General features: G+C 43.3%; 1 protein-coding gene and 1 long non-coding RNA gene across 7 annotated transcripts in view; one reads left to right on the top strand and one right to left on the bottom strand.

Moving 5' to 3' along the window:
* The window catches only part of rab28 (RAB28, member RAS oncogene family), a 28457-nt gene extending 23019 nt beyond the window's left edge, over window positions 1-5438 (top strand). Inside the window, exons 7-8 of one of the 4 annotated variants that reach the window (XR_007031449.1) lie at window positions 3903-4058; window positions 4117-5438. Coding sequence is in view for 3 of the 4 variants with exons in the window: in XM_035649596.2 (XP_035505489.1) it covers window positions 2547-2642 (96 nt within the window). In the remaining variant the exon portion in view is untranslated. Of the gene's footprint in view, window positions 1-2546; window positions 2649-3902 lie in introns of all 4 variants that reach the window. The other 3 variants (XM_035649596.2, XM_047334405.1, XM_047334404.1) reach the window with 3 other exon arrangements.
* LOC118319310 overlaps window positions 2439-19800 on the bottom strand; it is a 128532-nt gene continuing 111170 nt past the window's right edge. For 2 of the 3 annotated variants that reach the window (XR_007031450.1, XR_004795946.2), the window contains 2 exons: window positions 9752-9844; window positions 2439-2572 (listed from right to left, as the gene is read on the bottom strand). This is a non-coding gene — a long non-coding RNA (uncharacterized LOC118319310). The remainder of the gene's footprint in view (window positions 2573-9751; window positions 9845-19800) is intronic. The other variant, XR_004795947.2, reaches the window with a different exon arrangement.

Below are 19800 nucleotides of genomic sequence, written 5' to 3'. Positions count from 1 at the left end.
CCAGCTAGAATTTGACTCTGCGCTGCACATATGCAGCCAATGTTTAAAATAAATAAATAAAAATAATAATAATAAAAAAAAAAATATATATATAATCGAATGGGAAATGAGTGAAAGTAGCCGGTGACGTGTCTGGCTTCACCTCTCCTGGTATTATGTGTCACGTTATGCCTGAACGTGTAAAGGAGGTCACTGGGAGTGTGTTAGGTCAACAGAGGTCACCACACACTGTAAAGGATCTTTAGTTGTGTAAACACGAGTTTGTTACGTCTGAACCCCTGTAATGGTCTGTGTGCCGCGGACACTGCCCATCTGTAAATACGCCCACACTGACCACATTAACGCGTGAAGTCAGAGGTTAAAGGTAGGCAGTTGTGAGGGTGAGGGGGTTAGAATTGACTGTCTGATTTATTTGGGTTATCTCCCACTGTTTTTGGGCCAGGGTCTCGGCTTGCCAGCCAGACCGAGGTGCCCGGCGGTGGCAGCTGTAGAATTTACAAGGTCACCTCCCCCAGAAGCATTAATCCTGGCTCTGATATGACCAGTTGGAGCCACTCTGGCTGGGTAGTGGTTGATGAGCCTGGGGGCTACAGGGAGGTCAGGACCTCTGGTGAAGGGAGAGCATGTAGGGGAAGGACCGGTCGAATTCTCAAGCCCTGCTCTTCTCATCAACACTGCCGCAGACAAACTATAAATGACCACTGACTAATGGAGCTGTCTGCCTACTTTCTTCCACCTCCCCTCCCCTCGATAGTTCGGTCAGTAAAGCAAAGTGCTTTAATCCAGGCTAATCAAGCAGGGTGAGTGGCTGCAAACAGGTTGATAGGACCAGTTGAACAAAAAACACAAAACCAGGAAATTCCAGCGCTTATTATTTTTCCACATTCTGCTTTATTTTCTGATTTGGACACCTTCATCAAACACTACATGTCAACTGGTTTGATCTACAGCGGCTACCAAGTAGTCCTTTAGTTGATTGGTTTATAAAATCTCACAATGTTCAAATGTTTTGTTTTGTCCGATCTATAATTTGGAACCTAATGACACTCATTTAAAACAGATATGAAGGCAGAAAATCATCACATTTCTGGATGCTGGAATTTAGGAATGTTGTGCAATGTTAATATCGTTGCATGATAAAATTCTTCTTTATCGATAAATAGATAAATTGAAAAATTGGTTTTGTTCCAGTTCCATCAGAAAAAAAGCCCCATTGTGTACAAATTCTCAAAAAGGACAATATACTGTTGTTTTAACAGTTGCACATGAGAAGGAACTGGTGTCAGTGATACAGAGATGAGGCTTTGAGCACCTCGCTGCTCCGGGTCTGGCTGTGGGGCCAGTGAAGCCTCGTTATCAGTTGTCAGGTTTACAGAGTTGAACATGAGGGTCACAACCCCTGAATGTATTATATCTGCCTGGCAGCCCCTCTCCATCATGGTCCTCTGTCTGCGAGATCAGATACAGAGGCCGCGGATCACTCACTGCCTCCGACACCGGGCTTCGGCAGCTCGTTAATCAGAAAGCCAACCAGGGGCTCGGTATTCAGCCATGTGGTCGTCTCCTCTGTGGCTATTTAGCAAAGGGGTCCAGCGGTCTGTTGCACCGTTCAGATCGAATGTAGACCGATCTGACCTTGACGTCCCACTAAGTCCCAGCTTATATATTTATATATATATATTTATATATATTTATATATATAAATTCCTAGAATTTATAGCTGCACCAAACGAAACTTCAAAATGTGGTGTATAAGGTTTTCCATGAAACGGTGGAAGACATCACATATTGGTCAGAAAAAAATGGTGTGGTTCATATCTTTATAAACTGTTTATTTGAAAATGTTGGAGTGCTAGTAGGACAAAACTAGCAATTTAAAGATGTCTTGAGGGGGTCAAGGAAACAGGTAATTGACATTTTAGAAACCAGATAATTACTCCGTGGTTTTAGACCTGAAATGTATTGATACACGTCTGATCAATGGATGACAGGAAACTATGTTTTACTGTCACTGACCACAATGTTCTTATTGCTAAGGTCAAATGTATTTTATATATTTGTTTACCTTTAGCTCTTGTTTGAAATAATCGCTACCTCTCTGGCAAAATCTTTCAATGCCAGTTTTCCTGACAGCTAAATATTTAAAAAAAGATCTTGACGTGTTCCACAGGGGAGTTGCTTGAGTCTTCCTGACTAAAAACCAAAAATATAGACAGACTAATCCATAATGTAAATAATCATTAGTAGCAGCCTTAATTTCAAGTGTTTTGTGAAATTGAAGTGAGTCTGATTCTTGCTGCAGTCATATTTTATCATTTAGTGTGAGCTGGTTGTGTCATTTGATGCCATACTTCATTTTTTCTTACATTTATTTTTCTCATCTTATTTCTCTCACTCCCAAACCTGCTCCTCACCTGTTTCTTCCGATTGCCCATTGCTCTGTCTGGCTTTGGTCTTCATTCTTCTTCATCCTCATCCTCATCCTCCTCTCCCATGCCTTGGTTTTTTCCATCCGTCCACCTCTGTGATGTGTTGAACCTGCTCAGAGGATCGTGAAGGCTGAGCTGGTGAACTACCCACAGGATGAAGGTCCAATTAGTCAAGAGAACAACCAGCAAAGCAAAATATGTTCTGTCCAATAGCTGGAAGTATGTCTGCACAGTTATATATTTATACATGTATATATATATTATACACAGCAGAAACAGTAGTTTTGTAGTAACAGCCACATGTGGAATCATGGTAGTGGATGTGTTTAATTCCTTCAGATTAGAGCTCTAGAACCCAACAGACTAATAGAACACACACACACACACACACACACACACACACACACACTACCCCTGTTGTTACATCATCTATTAGAGTTTACAGTATTTTTGCCAAACTGCCTAATGAATCAATTTTATTAGCATAGCGTCAAATCACAGCATACGTGATCTCAAAGCACTTTTCAGAGTCCTTACGTCTGTCGCTTCTACCTGCATCACTGTGGTTTAGAATTTGAGTTTCGTTGCCTTCTGTACTTTCAGCTTTGTTTGTCTGTTTTTCTTTTAAAAGCTCCCCTCAAGCGATCTGGTGTGATGCCTTTATTGTGAAGAAACAAAAGAATTTCATTCGTGGTGATATTCTGCAGTAAACACTGGACTAATCCACCAGATACAGACACACACTGCACCCTTCGCTCAGCAGATACATTTTAAATACTCCAGGCAGGAATTGAATGAACAGTAACATCTGTAGAAAACAGATTCTAACACTTGGGGCTGACTCGGACGTAGAGCCGATTGTCCACCAACCCGAAGGTTGGCGGTTCGATCCCAAGTACACATGCCGTTGTGTCCTTGGGCAAGACACTTAACCCTAACTTGCCTCTGACGGCTCTTCCGACAGTGCATGAATGAGTATGAATGTGACAGAAAAATGCGTGGTAAATAGCAGCGCTGTATGAATGTGTGTGAATGGGTGAATGTGACTTTCCTGTAAAGCGCTTTGAGTGGTCTATATGACTAGAAAAGCGCTATATAAATACAGTCCATTTACCACTTGATCCAGGGTTATGGTTCGCTGTGTTCCCCCGTTTTCAGTCTTTGTGCTAAGCTAAGCTAACTGGCTGCTTTTCCAAAAATGTCTATTCCTGAAGTGCTGCTTTAAAAGTATATATTTTGTCTTTGATTATCTATGTTGTAGTGTGCAGTGTGTCATGAACAGGTAATTTCTCAGTCTCTAGAAGTTTTAGTAAATGTGGTGGGCTTCTCTTTAGCTGCAACCTGCGTGGAGTCACTGAAGCATCTTTTGAATTATGTGATTGTGAAAATTCTTGTGCATTTCAACCTTTCATGATTTGACTCTTTCTTCATGCTTTTTTAAAATTCTGTGTGTGTGTGTTTGCATCTTTTCAGCGCGTGGTGAAGGCAGACATTGTGAACTACAGTCAGGACACCGTGGCCAGGACAGTCAACCCGCCGCGCAGCTCCATGTGTGTGGTGCAGTGACACCCCCCAACACACGCACGCACGCACACACACACACACACACACACACACACACACACACACACACACACACACACACACACACACACACACACACACACACACACACACACACACACACACACTTCAGCCAGTATTCCTTATTGCAGGATTTTCGGAGTGTGTGGATCAGATGTGTGTTCCCTGCATTACCGTGTGCCAGTTGTTCGGGTGAGATGAGGAACAGACTGTGTGGTTTCGAGGCCTTCGCCTGTTGTTCAGATATTTAGCAGGAATGATTTCTAGGACCGTTCACTAACAAAGGAAACAGGACCTCATTATTTTTTTCCAGGTTTACACGCAGCTATAATTTTATTTCTGTGATGTATTTTTTAAAATTAAAAAAAAAACAAAAAACTCTTTTAGCAGATACTTGATTTATGTGTTAGTATGAAGCTGATTGTTTAAAAGAGGAAGAAACTTGTATAATGAGTTATTCTGATAATTTAGAATATTTTTATATACATATATTACCTCTGCCGTTGGTAACAGGAGCATGTTTCAATGATTAGATATTAGATATTTCTTAAGATCCCATCATTTAATGTGTCTCTGTCCCGACGACTGTAAAATGAAATCCTGGTAAGAATTAATGGGACAAAACCAAATGCTCTCTCATACATTTTTGAGAAATTTTTTTTTTTGTGGTGCTCTTCAGTCACACAGAGAGGTAAATAGGACTAGCAGTGCTGTGATACATGTTCCGTTATGGAAACATTTCAATTTTACAATCTTACATCATTTATATTTTGTAAACTTTATTCTTTTAGATTATTTTCTGTAAATCCTTTGCTTTGCTCAAACAGAACGTCCATTCTCTAGAAGTCTTTTTTGTAGGGTCAACGTTGCATTTTGAAAATTGAGTGTGTCAGTCTTTACTGCTGCAGATCACTTCAGGCGTGTTGACAGAGCAAGAGGAGCATGACTCAGGAAGTACCTGAGGGTCGAGCTGAGCATGAGCTGAAGTGAAATGTACAACATTTTATTTATAGGTCTCTACGTAGCCTTACTCAACTGTCCGTTATAGAACAGAGGTTTGCATTGAAGAGTGGCGCATATGACGCATAAAATGTTGAACTGGATCTTCATTTTCACCACATTTCATTAGCTTGTTTTACAGTTGTGTATCGCTAGAGACGCCTCAGGTGTTGTACGTTTAAACCTGTTTTGTCAAAATAGCGTCCACGTGACGGCATTATGGGATTTAATGTGGTGTCTGATGTGTCCGCGCTGTGTACGGTAAAATCAACCTCTGCTCCGTTTCAGAGATTAGAAATCATAACAACACACTGTAATTTCTGATCATATAAACAAAATTTACGCTTCAAAAACCTTATGAACGTACAGTTGATGTTATACAGCAACACAGTTTTGTGTTTCTGAATAAAAATGCTACTTGGAAAAGTGATGTGTTGTGCATCTGTGGATACATACTGAGTTTGTGATCATCTTTGTGGAGTAATTCATTTTATGTATAAATATATATATATCAGCTGGTTTTGAAAAGTCTGAAAAAGTATTTTAGACTACTGAAGTTTGTTTCTTCAAAATAGGCCTCAGAGGGAATTAAAGAATTAAAAATTTTACTTACAGAAGTTTTACATATATTGTAGGCAGTGATATTATCTATAAAATATCATCAGGAGGGTTTCAATGCTTTCTTTTGGAGTTACAGACAGAAACATTCACTGTTGTGAAGCCAACAAGCTGCAAACTGACAAACTTTGTCACAGTACAAACTTAAATGAAATGAATGTTTGCTTTTCAGTGGACTTTTTCTTTAACCCGGGAACAACAGGTAGTATATCCAACACTACAAGACAGGTTTTTTCTTATAAAGGGAGAGCTGTTATGTCTAATCAAACACCAACAGAAGTAGTACAGTACTCATCGTGTCACAAATGTGCAGGTTAAAAAAACAACAACTTCAACCTCAATAAATGAATCATTGCGATTTATTTGATCCAACCATCTACTGTCTGCTGCTCATTTGCTACATTAAGTTAATTTTATCATTAGGGAACATTTCCCCTCATACTTTTATACTTGTATTGAACTGCATTAGAGCTGGAAAAAATAATCCATAAAGCATTTTGTTTTAAAACAAAGATGTGAAAAATTTCACTTTTCTAGCTTCTCAACTATGGAGAGTTGATGCTTCATCACACGTGCAAGTAAACTGCATATCTTTGTGCAGTTTACCTGCACGTGTGACTTTGGACTGTTGAAATGTCCCCCTGGTGTGTGTGAAGTTATAATTTCCTTCTATGCGCTTTTAAAATTTAATTTGGCGAGCCGTGCAGATGATCCTGACTTAGCAAATGAGTTTGACTAGTATAGTCTTACAAAAAAATACGAGCTGTGTGAATGTGCGGGGGGGTTTCTCATTACTCAGCCTTTGTGAGCCTGTTGCCACATTTGGACCTCGGCGGCCTTGCAATTTTTCACTGCGTGATGATAACGTAAACCACGAGGAACAGGCCCCGGAGGTGGTGCTCATATGAGCAGCAGATGATGGGAACTGGACTGTAGCTGATGAGGGCATTACAGATTAAGCATCCGCGTGGTGAAATTCAAGCATAAGACTGAAACCCGACCAGCCCCAGAGATCCGTCTCCATACAGACTAAGTCTCTAGTAGCTAATGAGCCACCTGGTCTTTGTTCAGTAAATCTCCCCTGAAATAGCCCCTAAATCCACTCTGGACAGATGATACAAACGGCTTTATAAATGGATGTAAGCTGTATTAATTAATCACTTCAAATAATCCAGCCTTTTGTCGCTGTCACACAGCTGTAAGAGGGTTCTGGTTTTGGGTCTTTTTCTTTTTTGGGGCTGAGTCGATGTCACTGAAACCGCCGGCGTATTAAGGAGGATTAGGTGCATTCAAAACCGCCGGTGACGCAACAAGAAGAAGACCGTATCTTTACTGGAACATCTTTTACCTTCTCCCAGGTGTCGTTGAATGTCACCGCCTGTCCGCTGCAGAGCTGCTGCGGACGACGGCGAGGCCCTAATGGCGGGCGAGGCGGCCCAGGTGGGGTCATTCCAGCACACGTGCATTGTTTCGCTTGAGTGGACGTCTTAGGAGTCGTCTCTGCTGAATTTTTGTCAGGAGCTGTCACCGACGCTGACAGGCGAGACTTGCCCTTGGCTCTGCTGCTGTTTAGACAGGTGTTTTTGCAAAGAAAACAACTGCAGGCCCGTTTCCAGCTTGGGCGCCGCACACACACACACACACACACACACACACACACACACACACAGACACACACACACACACACACACACACACACACAGCGATGCTCCCCCCAAAAGACGGAAGGAAAGAATATCGCAGTGTGGATAATGCCTGAGAAGGGCGAGGCTTTTGACAGATTAGTAGAAGTCAAGGGTGATTTGCATCAAAATGAATTTGTCTACCTGGTTCTTTGGCAGCACCAACGTGAATCATCGTGTGTGTGTGTGTGTGTGTGTGTGTTAGTCAGTTCTGCTGTTTGCTCACTCTCCATCTGGGTACATACAGTACACCAGCGAAGACGCAGGAGTAAACAGACAAGCTGTGCGATGTATTTGTTGATATTTTGTGAACCGCTGTGACACATTAAATTTGCTCAGTACTTTGTAGTCTCAGAATAAGTTTGGCTCCATCATGAAAACCAAAACACGTCTCGTCCCTGAGCGTCTCTGCCTGAGCGGAGACTATTCACTTCAGTGGGAACAAGTCTTTCTTTCCTTTTCGTCCTCGTCTGTGTTTCTCATTGCAGAAACTCTGCGATGACAGTCTCAAAAACCCACACATGACAAGCTGGTAAGAGGGCCATAGTTGTGGGCTGCGCTTTTTCTTTTTCTTTTTGGTGTGTGTGGGCAGAACGGAGCCAACACCCTCGTGATTACCCACTCACTCTTTTCCGTTTTCCACCTGTGCAGAGTGCCAGACCCACAGCGCTGAGGGAGTAGGCAGGACTTGGTCAACCCCTCTGATGAGCTCCAGTCCCCCCCCCCCCCCCCCCCCCCCCGTACCACCCCCCCCGGTCCCGACACTGGCTCCTATTCTCTGCGTCAGTGCACCAGGCGAGCCAGCAGCGAGAGGAGTGACAGGCAAAGCGAGGAAGCGCCTGTACTGGGTCCGGAGCTGGCATCCAGTGATTCAGAGCTCCGGGGTGAGCCAGCAGCGCTTTAGTTCCCAGGCCACTTGAGACGTTTTGCCCTCGTCTGTTGTCTGTGGGTGTCCCTAAGTGTGTGTGTGTGTGTGTGTGTGTGTGACTCGCTCACAGACTGCAGCTCGTGGAGACAGACAGGACTGTCCCGGTAGGTGCCGTGCGTCCGCTCAGGCTGAACGGCACGTGATTTATTTTCGGGGCAGAGGATGTGGGCATTCAGAGGGGTCATATTTATAGTCGGTTGGTCTTGGTTGAGAAGACCGGTGCCAGCAAAAGCACACAGATTCTGAAAAAGAGGCATGGGGACAGAGAACCTTAAAGTCTCTCTCTCTCTCTTCACGGGCCATGGGTGATTTCTATTTCCAGTGGGCTGTAATGAATAGCACTTAAAAAACTGAACGGCTCTTGTATCAGATTTTAGATGCGGAGGGGAGCGGAGCATTGAGAGGAATAACAGAACAAGAGGCTCCGCTCAGGGGATGAGATATTCTTTCAATGTAAAAACACACAACAGGTGGTGTTTGAGCTTTCGATGGGGGCATTACAAAAATACAAAAAAATAAAAAATGCCCTACAGTGACAGACTGTTGCTTGGTATCCCCTGGTAAAAGGAATAGTTCACTGAAAATCCGGTATGTTGAGTCAACAGCAATGGAAAGAGATTTCTAAAAGTGAGGAGAGGATAGACGTTTATTTTTGCTGTATTTAGAAATTATAGCCGCATTGATACAGAGATCGTGCTGTTGTCGATGAGAGGATCTCTCGATACACTGAACCAAACAAGCTTAAACAGCGTTCTGGTACCAATCTGTGTACTATTACTCCCCTAGTACCAAAATAGTACTTCTGTCGATACCTTACTCTGAGGAATTTAAACGTGTCCCTGTGAAACTTGTTTTTTCATTCAACAAAAGAAGCTGAAGTTCTCATGTGAGATATTTTCCAAACGCAAGCAGCTCCAAGAACGTTTTTTATAAACGAAACAGACAATTTTGCTTTTTACCTAATCTAAGTCTAATGACGTGTTCCCACCAAAGACGAGTTGAAATACTAGTCGCGAAAAGCCAAATAGCGATGGGATTCTCCCGATGTCACTGACGTCTGCGCCCAAAGCAGAGTTCACCCGTGCGAGTAACGAACGCGGCATGAACATTTGCTTCACGTTTGGCATTTTGATGTCAACTTGCTTCTATGGACACATTTCTGTCAGTTCCAAAAATGATTTAGGAGTTAATATCCATCCCTATTAAAAATGTTTTTAAATCTCCTAAAATCTGAGCGCAGTCGTACTGAGATACTGTGGTACTGGCAGACATGCTACATGTGTGCACATTTATACATATATATATATATATAAGAGAGGTCAGAGGTCGCCTCTTTCCTGAGGAGCAGGTGATGAATGAACTTGGCCGTGAAAGAGATGATAATTGAGAACTCCTCTGACTCGCCGGCCTGCAGATCGTGTGTTTGATAAAGGATCCGCTCCGTCAGGAGGAAACACAATGATATCATCATGTAAAAATGACAGAGAGGGACCAACACCTGAGCACTTACCCTTCTCTCAGCACCTGAATCCAGCCTGTGCCGGTCCAACAAAGAGACGGTGACTGGGTGGGAACCACAGTTGGGTGTCACTACTTACCGCATCTGTTGGAAGATAAATATACATATAAGAGTTGAATAAGCCCCGTGAAAAAATAAGGAGGGAGGCAGATTACAAGGCCATTACTCAACTCTGCGTCTCTCTTTTCTCTCTCGCTTTGTGAATCCTCCCGCATTGTTCCCCAGAATACTTTTGGTGCAAAACCTGATACGAGAGCCATTCAGTTTTTTAAGTGCTATTCATTACAGCCCACTGAAGAGCATTTATCCAAAGATGACACTTTGAGGCTTTTCAAAAGACTACTTAAGAAGATGCTGCAGCGCGTTGAGACACTGGAACGTGTGAATGTGGACGCAGACGTTCCACTGTGGCATTTTTTTTTTTGAGGTGGGGAAGTTTGGCTCTGGGATTAACTAAGTGCCTCTGTGGCGAAAAAAGAGAAGGTCGTAGCCAAAATGAATTGCGTATTATTGCTAATTACAGAGGACATATCCTTTCTGGATTTGTGGAAGTATGATAATTCCATGTTGACCCGTACCTCAAATGATGTCCCATTTCACGTGCGACAGAGTGGAACTCTCAGTCGGCATTTGACTGGAAAAACTCATCCAGCGTGGAGCCTTGAAAATGAGTCTCTTGTCCGGGCCTCAGTGGGGAAACAATAGTGTGTGAAGACGGCGTGTTACACAGCAGCAGTCTGTGTTTATTCACATCCATGAGTGACCGCTGCCGGCGTTCGTTTCTCCACAGGGACGATCAGTCAAACTGTTGAAATGTGTTGAAAATATGAGTTCTGTCCATTCTGTCTCTTTCCGAAGAACAAAAAAAAGCTCGGGAATATGAATTTTTCCACCAGGTGTCTGTGGGGAAACAAAGTGAGTTGTTCATATCACCAGTGAACCTCCGCAATGTCAACTTTTCAGGAATGGAGACAAGCGTTTATTTCGTAGCTCGATGGCAGCGCATTTGTCACCTTATCCAAAGGGAATTCAAAGACGTGTCAACGTCCTCAGTCCAGAGAAGAAGAAATAAAACGCTACATTTGCCTGAAGTGGACATAAAAATCACCAAAACAATATTTGATGAGTGAAGCAAATATTTTCAGCAATAACAAAACCTGTGAAGGTTTCTATTCCACACACTCATTCGGTCCGAAAGATTAATGCCAAGGTACCATTGAGATATTGTGATACTGTGTCACTGTTAACTGTTATCACAGCTTTCAGACTTCCACAAGTTTTTTGACAGCACCAAGTATGTGTACTGTTTATACGGACAGTTATATGAATTCAAAAGAAACTTGAAGCATTCGTCACCACTCGGCGTTGAAAGAGGGAACTTTTTGTTTCAGTTCCTTCCAGAAATGAGACAAAAATAAAACATTATTTGTTTTTCTGTTTTGTCTTGCGTGCAGTTGTGCACAGAAAAATGCCCTTTATTTTGATCCTTTTCCATATTTTTTTTATTTGATGTCATGATTGTGATGTTTATTTATTGTTTATAAGTTTCAATAGCACTTTTATATCAAACCAGTTCCAGACAAGGGAAAGGGAGGACGTATTCTCCAGCCACACGTTGTTCTAAATTCCCTCCCACTGTATTGTGATTACATAGAAAAAGAAAAGCGCGAGTCCAGACATGGCTGCGTTGCTTCACGTAGGGCCGACGTCGGTCCGAACTGAATCTCTCCCGTCGGTAGGAGCTGCATATCGCGCTGAAGGGCACCTCGGCAGGGTGGATTCTGGCTGTCGAGGGGAATTGAGCCCAGGCCCATTGGCTGAAGCACCGTGACACCAATCACACCACCACCCCGCTGGTGCAGCCAACAACAATATATAGTCGAACGTGGCACTGGCACGACACAGAGCAGCACCTACATGTTTAAACCAAGGATTTTTTTCCTTTCCCCCCCCTAAATGTTTGAAAGAAATGTCATGAGACAGTGCTTGGGTCATTTCTTGGTGGTAACAGACAATGTTCTCTCACTGGATTTGCCAGAAACGAAAAAATTGTATGTTGAGAAAAAAAAAAGAAAGCAGCGGCCTCATATTGAGAAGCACGAGAGCGTTTGATATAATGCGAGGCGACGTTAGAATTCCTTTCTCTGTCCAACACAATGTGGGCAGTGTGGAAAACCTGGATGGTGTGATTTTTTTCAGAGTATCCATCACGGCGTCAGAAAAGCCCTGCAGGTCTCACTTGTGGTGCACAGCACGCTTAATGAAAACCAGCCTGCTCTGGGGGCTCGGAGGTCATCAGCCGCGGAGGAGAAATTATTGATGGAAATAAAGTCGCCGGACTGTGTGCAGCGAACGTACAAGCGTGCTGGATGTGGACTCTCTGGACAGGCTGCGTTACGAACAAGGCGGACTTGTTCACATCTGATTTAAGGGCTGCTTTTGTCACGACTTACGCCAAAGAGGGGGCTCATGCTTTTATTGGCTGTTTAGTCTATTTCCATTTCTTGACCCGCATCGAAAGTCCACTAAAAGTTAATAAGTCTTTAATGTTTTCTTACTTTGAAAATTGCCTATGGACAGAGTGGAGCCCGTGATTTACGGACTACAGCCGCTTGAGCTGCACATCAAGGACCCTGGTTTTTCGCATGTCCCGTATTATAACATGTGAAATCACTTGCGAGTACGGCCACTAATTCACAGCGATCCGTCAGAGCGCTTTAACCGAGACACACGGGGCTCATTACAGGCTTGTGATGACACTGGCGGGCGGCCATAATCTGGAAAGACAAGTGCCGGCGAAGAAAGGGACCCGCGAGGGCCGAGTTCCCGTGTGCAGGCCGCCGTGTGAAGTGTCTGGTGATGTTCCTGTTCTGAGGACGCTGCTGGACACGGAGGTGAGAGGCGGGTTAATTACTCTACTGAGAGGGACGGGTGAGATGCTTTACACGGCCCTTTGTGGCCGGCGCTCTTGGGTTTCCGGCACAGAGGGGCTTCCGCAAAAGGTGCTGGTGAAGGTGGCAAAGGGTGATGGTGATTCACGGGGGGGGGGGGCATCCTCAAGTCGCCACATCGATCACTGGTGACGTGGCGTGACAGACTCTGTCATACGCACACTGGTTTTAGTCTGAAGCGTTTTTGTTTGAGGTGTACAGTGCGAGTCCCGTCTACGTCATCGTCAATCGACGCAGGAGCTGCAGTAGCGATTTTCTTTGAGCAGTTGAAGTTAATTCGTCGCGTCGCTCGAGGAAATCATGAAAATGATTCAAGAGCTTTACGACCGCGTCTCTTTCGCCCTCGTGCGTCGCCTTTTTTTTTTGGGGGGGGGGGTCCACATTTTATCCTTCTCTGGCACAAGAAGACAGACGCCTCCAAAAGCTGCGATTGGCTCGGGGGTTGTTGTTTCTTTCCGAGTCGGGGAAAAACATCCGTCAGTGAGCATCTATTTAAATCTCTTCAGAAGAAAACGAGACGTGATCCAGGGGCTACGGTGCGACGCAGGGGGAGTCGACACGCAGTGAAGCACCGGTGACCCGCGGCCACATGGTCCGTGTTACCGTTGTGGAACATGTGGTTGAGATCTTAACTTTGTCATGTACAGGATCAGACACAACGTTCTCTGTGTGTCTGTGTGTGTGTGTGTGTGTGTGTGTGTGTGTGTGTGTGTAGTTGCCTGACATGTGGAACAGGACCAGGTTGTTAAATAGGTATTTTATTTATGTGGTTGGACAATAGAATATTTTGACCTTAGTAAACGTTATGACACTCAACTCAGTAGGAAGGTGGAGTGTGTGGACACTACAGTGACTGTAAAGGCAGAACAGGTACTGTTAACAACTCCAGGATTTAGTCTTGATCGACATGAAAATCCTTTCAAAATGCTAATTATATATATTGAGAATGAGAACGGTGGGAGTGAATCAAAACAGTAAAGTCTTGTAGAGCTGATGGGAACTGACTGCAGGTGATAATTCTCTCTCTCTCGATTTGCCAAAACAAAAACAAAAGGTCACACGTCAATACTCCTGTGGTCCACTACCAATGCGAATATATTGATCACACTTGAATGCATCCTTTCAAGAAAACAGATTACAGTAAATATTTGTTTAATTTAATAAGACTACACAACAAGGGACAAAGACCTAAAGTAGAGTGGAACGAGGCAGAGCGCCTGTGTGGCTGCAGGTCGACTACGGGTGGTGATCGCAAAATAAGCGGCACCACAGTTGAAAGGATCTTCTGTGTTTGTGAATATAATTTTGCAGAGACGTCACATGCATTAGTCCACTCGGCAGAGCACCTGTCTGCCCATCACCAACGACCCCTGGCACCTCTCGTCCCCTTTCAATCTTTCACTTCTTTCTGCATCACTTGCACAAATTGTCACTCTCCTCAGCGACTCTGTCTCACTCTCTTGAGCTCCACACACCACACGGAAATATCATTACTGCAGTCCGAAATGGTTTCTTTTTGGGAAATTTACCTTCTTCATTATTTTTGCCCGCGGCTTGAATCCCTTCATTCTTTTTCCAGTGGGAGGCCAAAGGGAGGGAACACTTGATTTAAAGTTCCAGAGAGCAGCTCCGCTCTGTCTCTGCAGGTAGATTAACAAAAGCATAAAAACTGCTGATATTTACTTTATTTCTATTGGAGTTCCATTATAAGGTCCGTGTGTCTTGAGACCACTCTGTTATGTCTCGGTTTATTTTCTTGCCCCTGACCACGGCGCAGTGTTTTTTGGAGTTCATTAAGTAAATGAACAGGTGCTTCCCTCCCTTTAAGTCTTCATACGCAGCTAATGAGCCAACTTAAGTGTGTTTAAATTATTAGGCAATTAGGGGACGGGAAATGAAGAGAGCGCTGAACTCAGGAAGACATTAGGTGTGTGTACACACAACGCAAACTCGTACAATGTGGAGTTTTCACGTGTGATTTCGGAGGAAAAATCAGAAAGCTCCTTTTGTGTGTTTTCAGTGCTAAATGTATCATTACTGATTATGCACTTATAAAATGGGCAAAGTTGAAAAAACGATGTTTGTTCTGCTCAGAACGGACCGCAGCCTCATTCATGTTCATTAAGCCTCTCTATTAATGTAGAGCTAATGAATAAAAATGAGCTGCGCGGCGCTCTCTGTGAGAGCTTAGGGCAAAAGTTAAGGGAAAAATAAATACATTTGTGGGGAACCTCATTTGACTTTTGTCTCTACGTAAAATACGGCTATTTGTCAAAGGAGTTTGGAGTCACTGAGGATTATTGTTGCAAAGATTTAAACCTTTTCATAGGGCCGTCGAGCTGTTTGAGGTCTAACTGTACAATACAGGAGAAATATGTGCTATAACCAATCACTTGAGTTTCTACTCAAGTGATTGCGTATCGTTTTGACCTTTTCACCACACAATCGATGCCTGAACGTGTAGCTGCTGAGACGTTGCGTGACCTTTCATTATGCAGTAAAAAAAAAAAAAAATGCTCCACTTAGCTCGGCGTGTAACGCGAGACATTTTCCGCAAAGCACTTCATCAGGCGGATTTAGTTCAAAGACGCACAAACAAAACATTTGCCGTGCGTGCCGACAGAGGAAGCGCCGGCCGGCACTTCGTCGGCTTGCTGAGTCTCAATAATTCACCACGGCCACAGTTGGCAAATGAAAAAGAGAAACTATGTAACGCTCTGGGAGGAAAAACCCGATCCGTCTCCGGACAAGGGGAAGTGTGAATATGACAAAGCCGTCCCATCTGACACCCAACCCAACAAACAGCCATCTGTCATCATTATAAGTGGCGCCTCATGTGCTGCACTTAAGAGGCACCTTGAATCTTTTATGCTCCACCGCCAATTAAGCTGAGCCAATTAACCTGTGAATTATTGAGTCAAATTTGGAAACCCAATCACTTATTCACAAACAGACCGATCGCTGTGTTTCATATCCAAAGGTGGCTCCGATGATGAAGCTGCACGAGCGCCACCCTCCTCACCGTGTTACTAATTCATATATTTTGATGAGCTAATCTCATCTTCGTGTCAGCTCACTGCCGGCGTCTTCCCCCTTCGGCGACGCCAGCTCGTTGGTTATTCATATTCCTGGCCTCGCAACAATGGGAACCTCTTCAAACTCCATAACAGATAATCCCCTCCGCGCAAAAGTCACCTGTCTCAGGTGTATCGAGGGGAGAATGTCAACTGAAACATTATCGCCGACGATGGAACCTGCGAAAAATATTTCCCTCCTTTTTGTCCGTTTGACAGGACTTAGCACCACTTACAGCCGCTCTGACGGGTCCAGGAGTTAGATTTTCCGCACATTATGTGCAGGGGTGTGGAAATTAAATCGAGCGACAGGGGATTTGATGACACGTAATATTCATTTTAACAGGAGTCATTAATATCTGCGGTATCCTGTGACTAATCCCAAAACTGGCACAAAGAGGCAGGGCGGAGGGGAGGGGAGTTGTAAGAGGAGTCTCGCAGCGTGTCCGTCTCATCATCTGCTTCTCTTCACCATAACAAACTCACAGGAGATGAACTGAGAGAGGAATGTGAACAGAGTCCAGTGAGTCAAGTTCACACTGGTCTGCAGCAAATGTCATTTTCATTTGTTTTGAAATGTAAAACTCAACTCTTCTTGAGAGTTTTTGTTTGCGGAGGCAGACGAGCACTGATTTCATTGCCATGCAATTCATTTTCACCAACCCTGCCACCAAGATGTAAAGCATCTCTACTACTGATCCTTGATCAAACAATAATCTAATAATCCAAATGTGAAAAAACTTGTTTTGCAAACTTCCTGAGAAAATAATAAGCAAGATTTGAATGAAGTCATTCATTACATTATTACAGACCAATTAAATGAGACTGGGAAGTCAAAGTTAAAGATGATACAGGTATAGTTTAAAAAAACAAACTCTTTTATAAAGAACTGGAACATAAGTGCACAATTATTGGCTTTTTGTTACAAAGAGCCGGTGGTGTCAGATGTTCTGCAGCCAGAACGGAATTGATCAACCAAAATAATAAAAATATGAATGTAATGGTGCACAATAACAATCAAAATGGAGGATGCTTAAACTTAAACGTCCACTGATCATCAACAGCTGTTTGATTTGGATATGTGATCATCATATGAGTGGATGAACAGATGATACAGCCTGTGTTTGTAGAGCATTTAACGGTTAGACAGTTGAAAAAGGTAATTTTAGAAGCTGCGATTAGAAAACTTGATGACATAAAAGGATATTTGATTATTAAAATAGTTGCTGATTACTTTTCTTTTCATCAGCTGATCAATGAATTGACTAATTGTTGCATGTTTATATCATCCCTATTTTTTCTAGTCCCCCATTGCTGCTGCAAGTTTCCCTGTCTTGGTACTAATAAAGGATGATTTTATTTCATTTTATCTCGTCTTATATCTAAATATAGTGAAACTGAATATTTGTACAAAAGTAGACTGGGAACTGTTCAATGGAATTTCTGACTGTTATTTTTGGTGATATGAAATCTTAGACGATTTTTTTTTCATGATATCTGGAAAATCGTCTGCATTTTGAAACTTGCACAAGGTTTTGACGGTCGCAGCAGCGTCTTGTGACACCAGCAGACGTGATGAGAGTTTACGGCCGTCAGTGACCCGCCAGGTGTGAAAAGCGTTACCCGTCCAGGTCTGGCTGCGCCTCGGCTCATGACTGACAGCGGGTTTAATATTTGATGAGGGACTTGGGATGAACCAAAGGTTGGTCTGACAGAGTGTGTGATGCAGGGAACACCCAAACCCTCAGCTATTGTTATCCCCCCGTCCTGCCCTGCTATTCATAGAGGATATAAGGTTCTGCACTCCCACTGCGAGTTTCACCGAAGAGAGAAACACAATGAAGTCAGAATAACAAAGGTCACTATCATGTGAGCTCCTGCGTAACAGAAGTGCAGGGTGATGGACAGATTGAATGGAGGAGTGTTTTTCTGAGATGTTACTCTCGCCGTACAGTTGTACATTAACATTAATATATTGCAAAATCCTTCTCTTATACATCTCAAAAGGTCTTTGAAAGCAATCTTGAGATGTATATTGATATGGTTGTGATCAATATGTGCTAAGAATCAAACACAGTTTCCGTGTCTGTCACTGCAGAAAACAAGCTGCATGTAAAAAAAAAATGGGATGTGCAGTTGGTGGATTTTTTTCCAGCTCTTAATTGCAAATCAATTAAATCTTGAAAATGTACAGTAACGGACAGAGAGTCGCCACATGTTGTTTGATGCTTTCATTTCTGCAGATAACTGGACAAACACAGTAGACATAACGTGACATCAACATGTTAATAACTTCGGAGGAAAGCACACGGTTGCTGTATTAGTGTGAGAATTTGAACATCACAGCTTGTCTTTTTGAGAAAGTCACCATTAAAAATTAAGCGAACAAAGTTTATCTGCCTTTCATGAATGAAGGTGAGTTGTGCTTGGTTGCACGTTGTCTATTTAAGTAAACAGTAGAGTCGACTCCACACAAACTAGCAAGTGCTATGGTGCAAAGAAAGAAAATGACTTGTAGACACGGTCATCGGTTTGACAACTGACTCGATTTTCAATCGGTAATTCATTACAGCAGTTTAACAGCAGGAGGCCACAGCACAAAAGAAACGCTGCCTGGTGCAAAGGAACATTTCAAAAGAACCGCACACAGCTCAGTTTCTCACCATTTTACAGTATTCCTAATGTTTTTTTGCGGTTCGTTTCAGTTTTCTTCTGTAGACGTGGCATTTCGTGGAGGAGTAACACCGTAGAGGAGAGTGATGATGAAGACTCCTGCCGGGTGAAGGCTGAGCTAATGCTTAACGACGGTGATGTACCTGAGCTCAAAGGCTGAGATGAAATATACAGTATCGTGTATCCTGCAGGTGTCTCTCCGCGGCTCGGCATGAAGCCGTGGGATTTACTGCCGGACTTAGAGGTGCACTCTCCTCGTACCACCTCTGGCAGCGTGCCTGAAGGAATCAACAGCTCCAGCTTTTCTTTTTTCTAATGACCGTCAGGACATCCATGAGGGAAGTCTGGCAGGTTGGACAGAAACACTTGAAACTGATCCCCTCTGTTTTTTTGGGGGGGCCTTTTTCTGCTCAGCTCTTAATCCACAAACCTTCCCTGTCTGGCATCTGGTCGCCTCCCCATCGCCTCCCTCTCCTCCCAGGGCTCTGAGGCCTTTCCTCTCTGTGCCTGTGATTTCACTTTGCCCGTCCATCTTTCCTTCTTTCGTCCACCGTTACTTTGTCATTCGATCACAGTGGCTAAATGATCAGCTAGTTTATGTACAGCCAACGACAGTTCCACTATCGTCTCCATCGATCCACCAATGCGAATGCTAATACGATACGTGAGTTTTGGATAACGAAACCTAAGAAAAATGAGACTCGGAAAACTAGCAAAATGAAACGCAGCCATGCAAAAAACTAACCAAAAACAGGAACTATATGACCAGACACATTTCAGTCGGTACCAAAGAATGATTCAGGTTCAGCATCCATTCACAGGAAGTGTGAAAAGACGCACTTTGAGTCAGTTGCCGTTACACAACCACAGAGAATGACTACAGCCTTCGTGTAAAGCTGCTTCACTGAAGACCGGACATATTGCAGAACTTCTCCACTAACTCAGTTCTTCTCCAGAACTGCGTGAAGTTCCGTAAACACGTCCGAGTGAGCCCATGTGAGAACACAGCAGGAAAATGTCCGGAAGATTCCCACAAGAGCAAGTGGGCACGCTACCCAGGCTCCACCCCTCGCATGAATGTTTTCGGATATTTTTTCCCGCTGTTTTAAACGCGACAAACTCCGGAAGATGTCTGGACCACATTTTACAGACATTTGGCGGAATTCATGTCTGAAAACTGTGATTTAGACAGTGACTTATTGATTGAAAAAAGAAAAAAACATTACACATAGCAGCTTTGTAATCTACCTTCAATAGCAAATAAAAAAAATTGAATGAGTAAGTTGATCAGGAATATCTAGCCTTATACTTACAAGAGAACAAAAATAGAAGACGTAACCCT

This window comes from Scophthalmus maximus, chromosome 9 (genome assembly GCF_022379125.1).
Source record: "Scophthalmus maximus strain ysfricsl-2021 chromosome 9, ASM2237912v1, whole genome shotgun sequence".
Classification (NCBI taxonomy): Eukaryota; Metazoa; Chordata; class Actinopteri; order Pleuronectiformes; family Scophthalmidae; genus Scophthalmus; species Scophthalmus maximus.
Note: the sequence above shows the minus strand (reverse complement) of the source record. Positions and strands in the feature narration are given on the sequence as shown.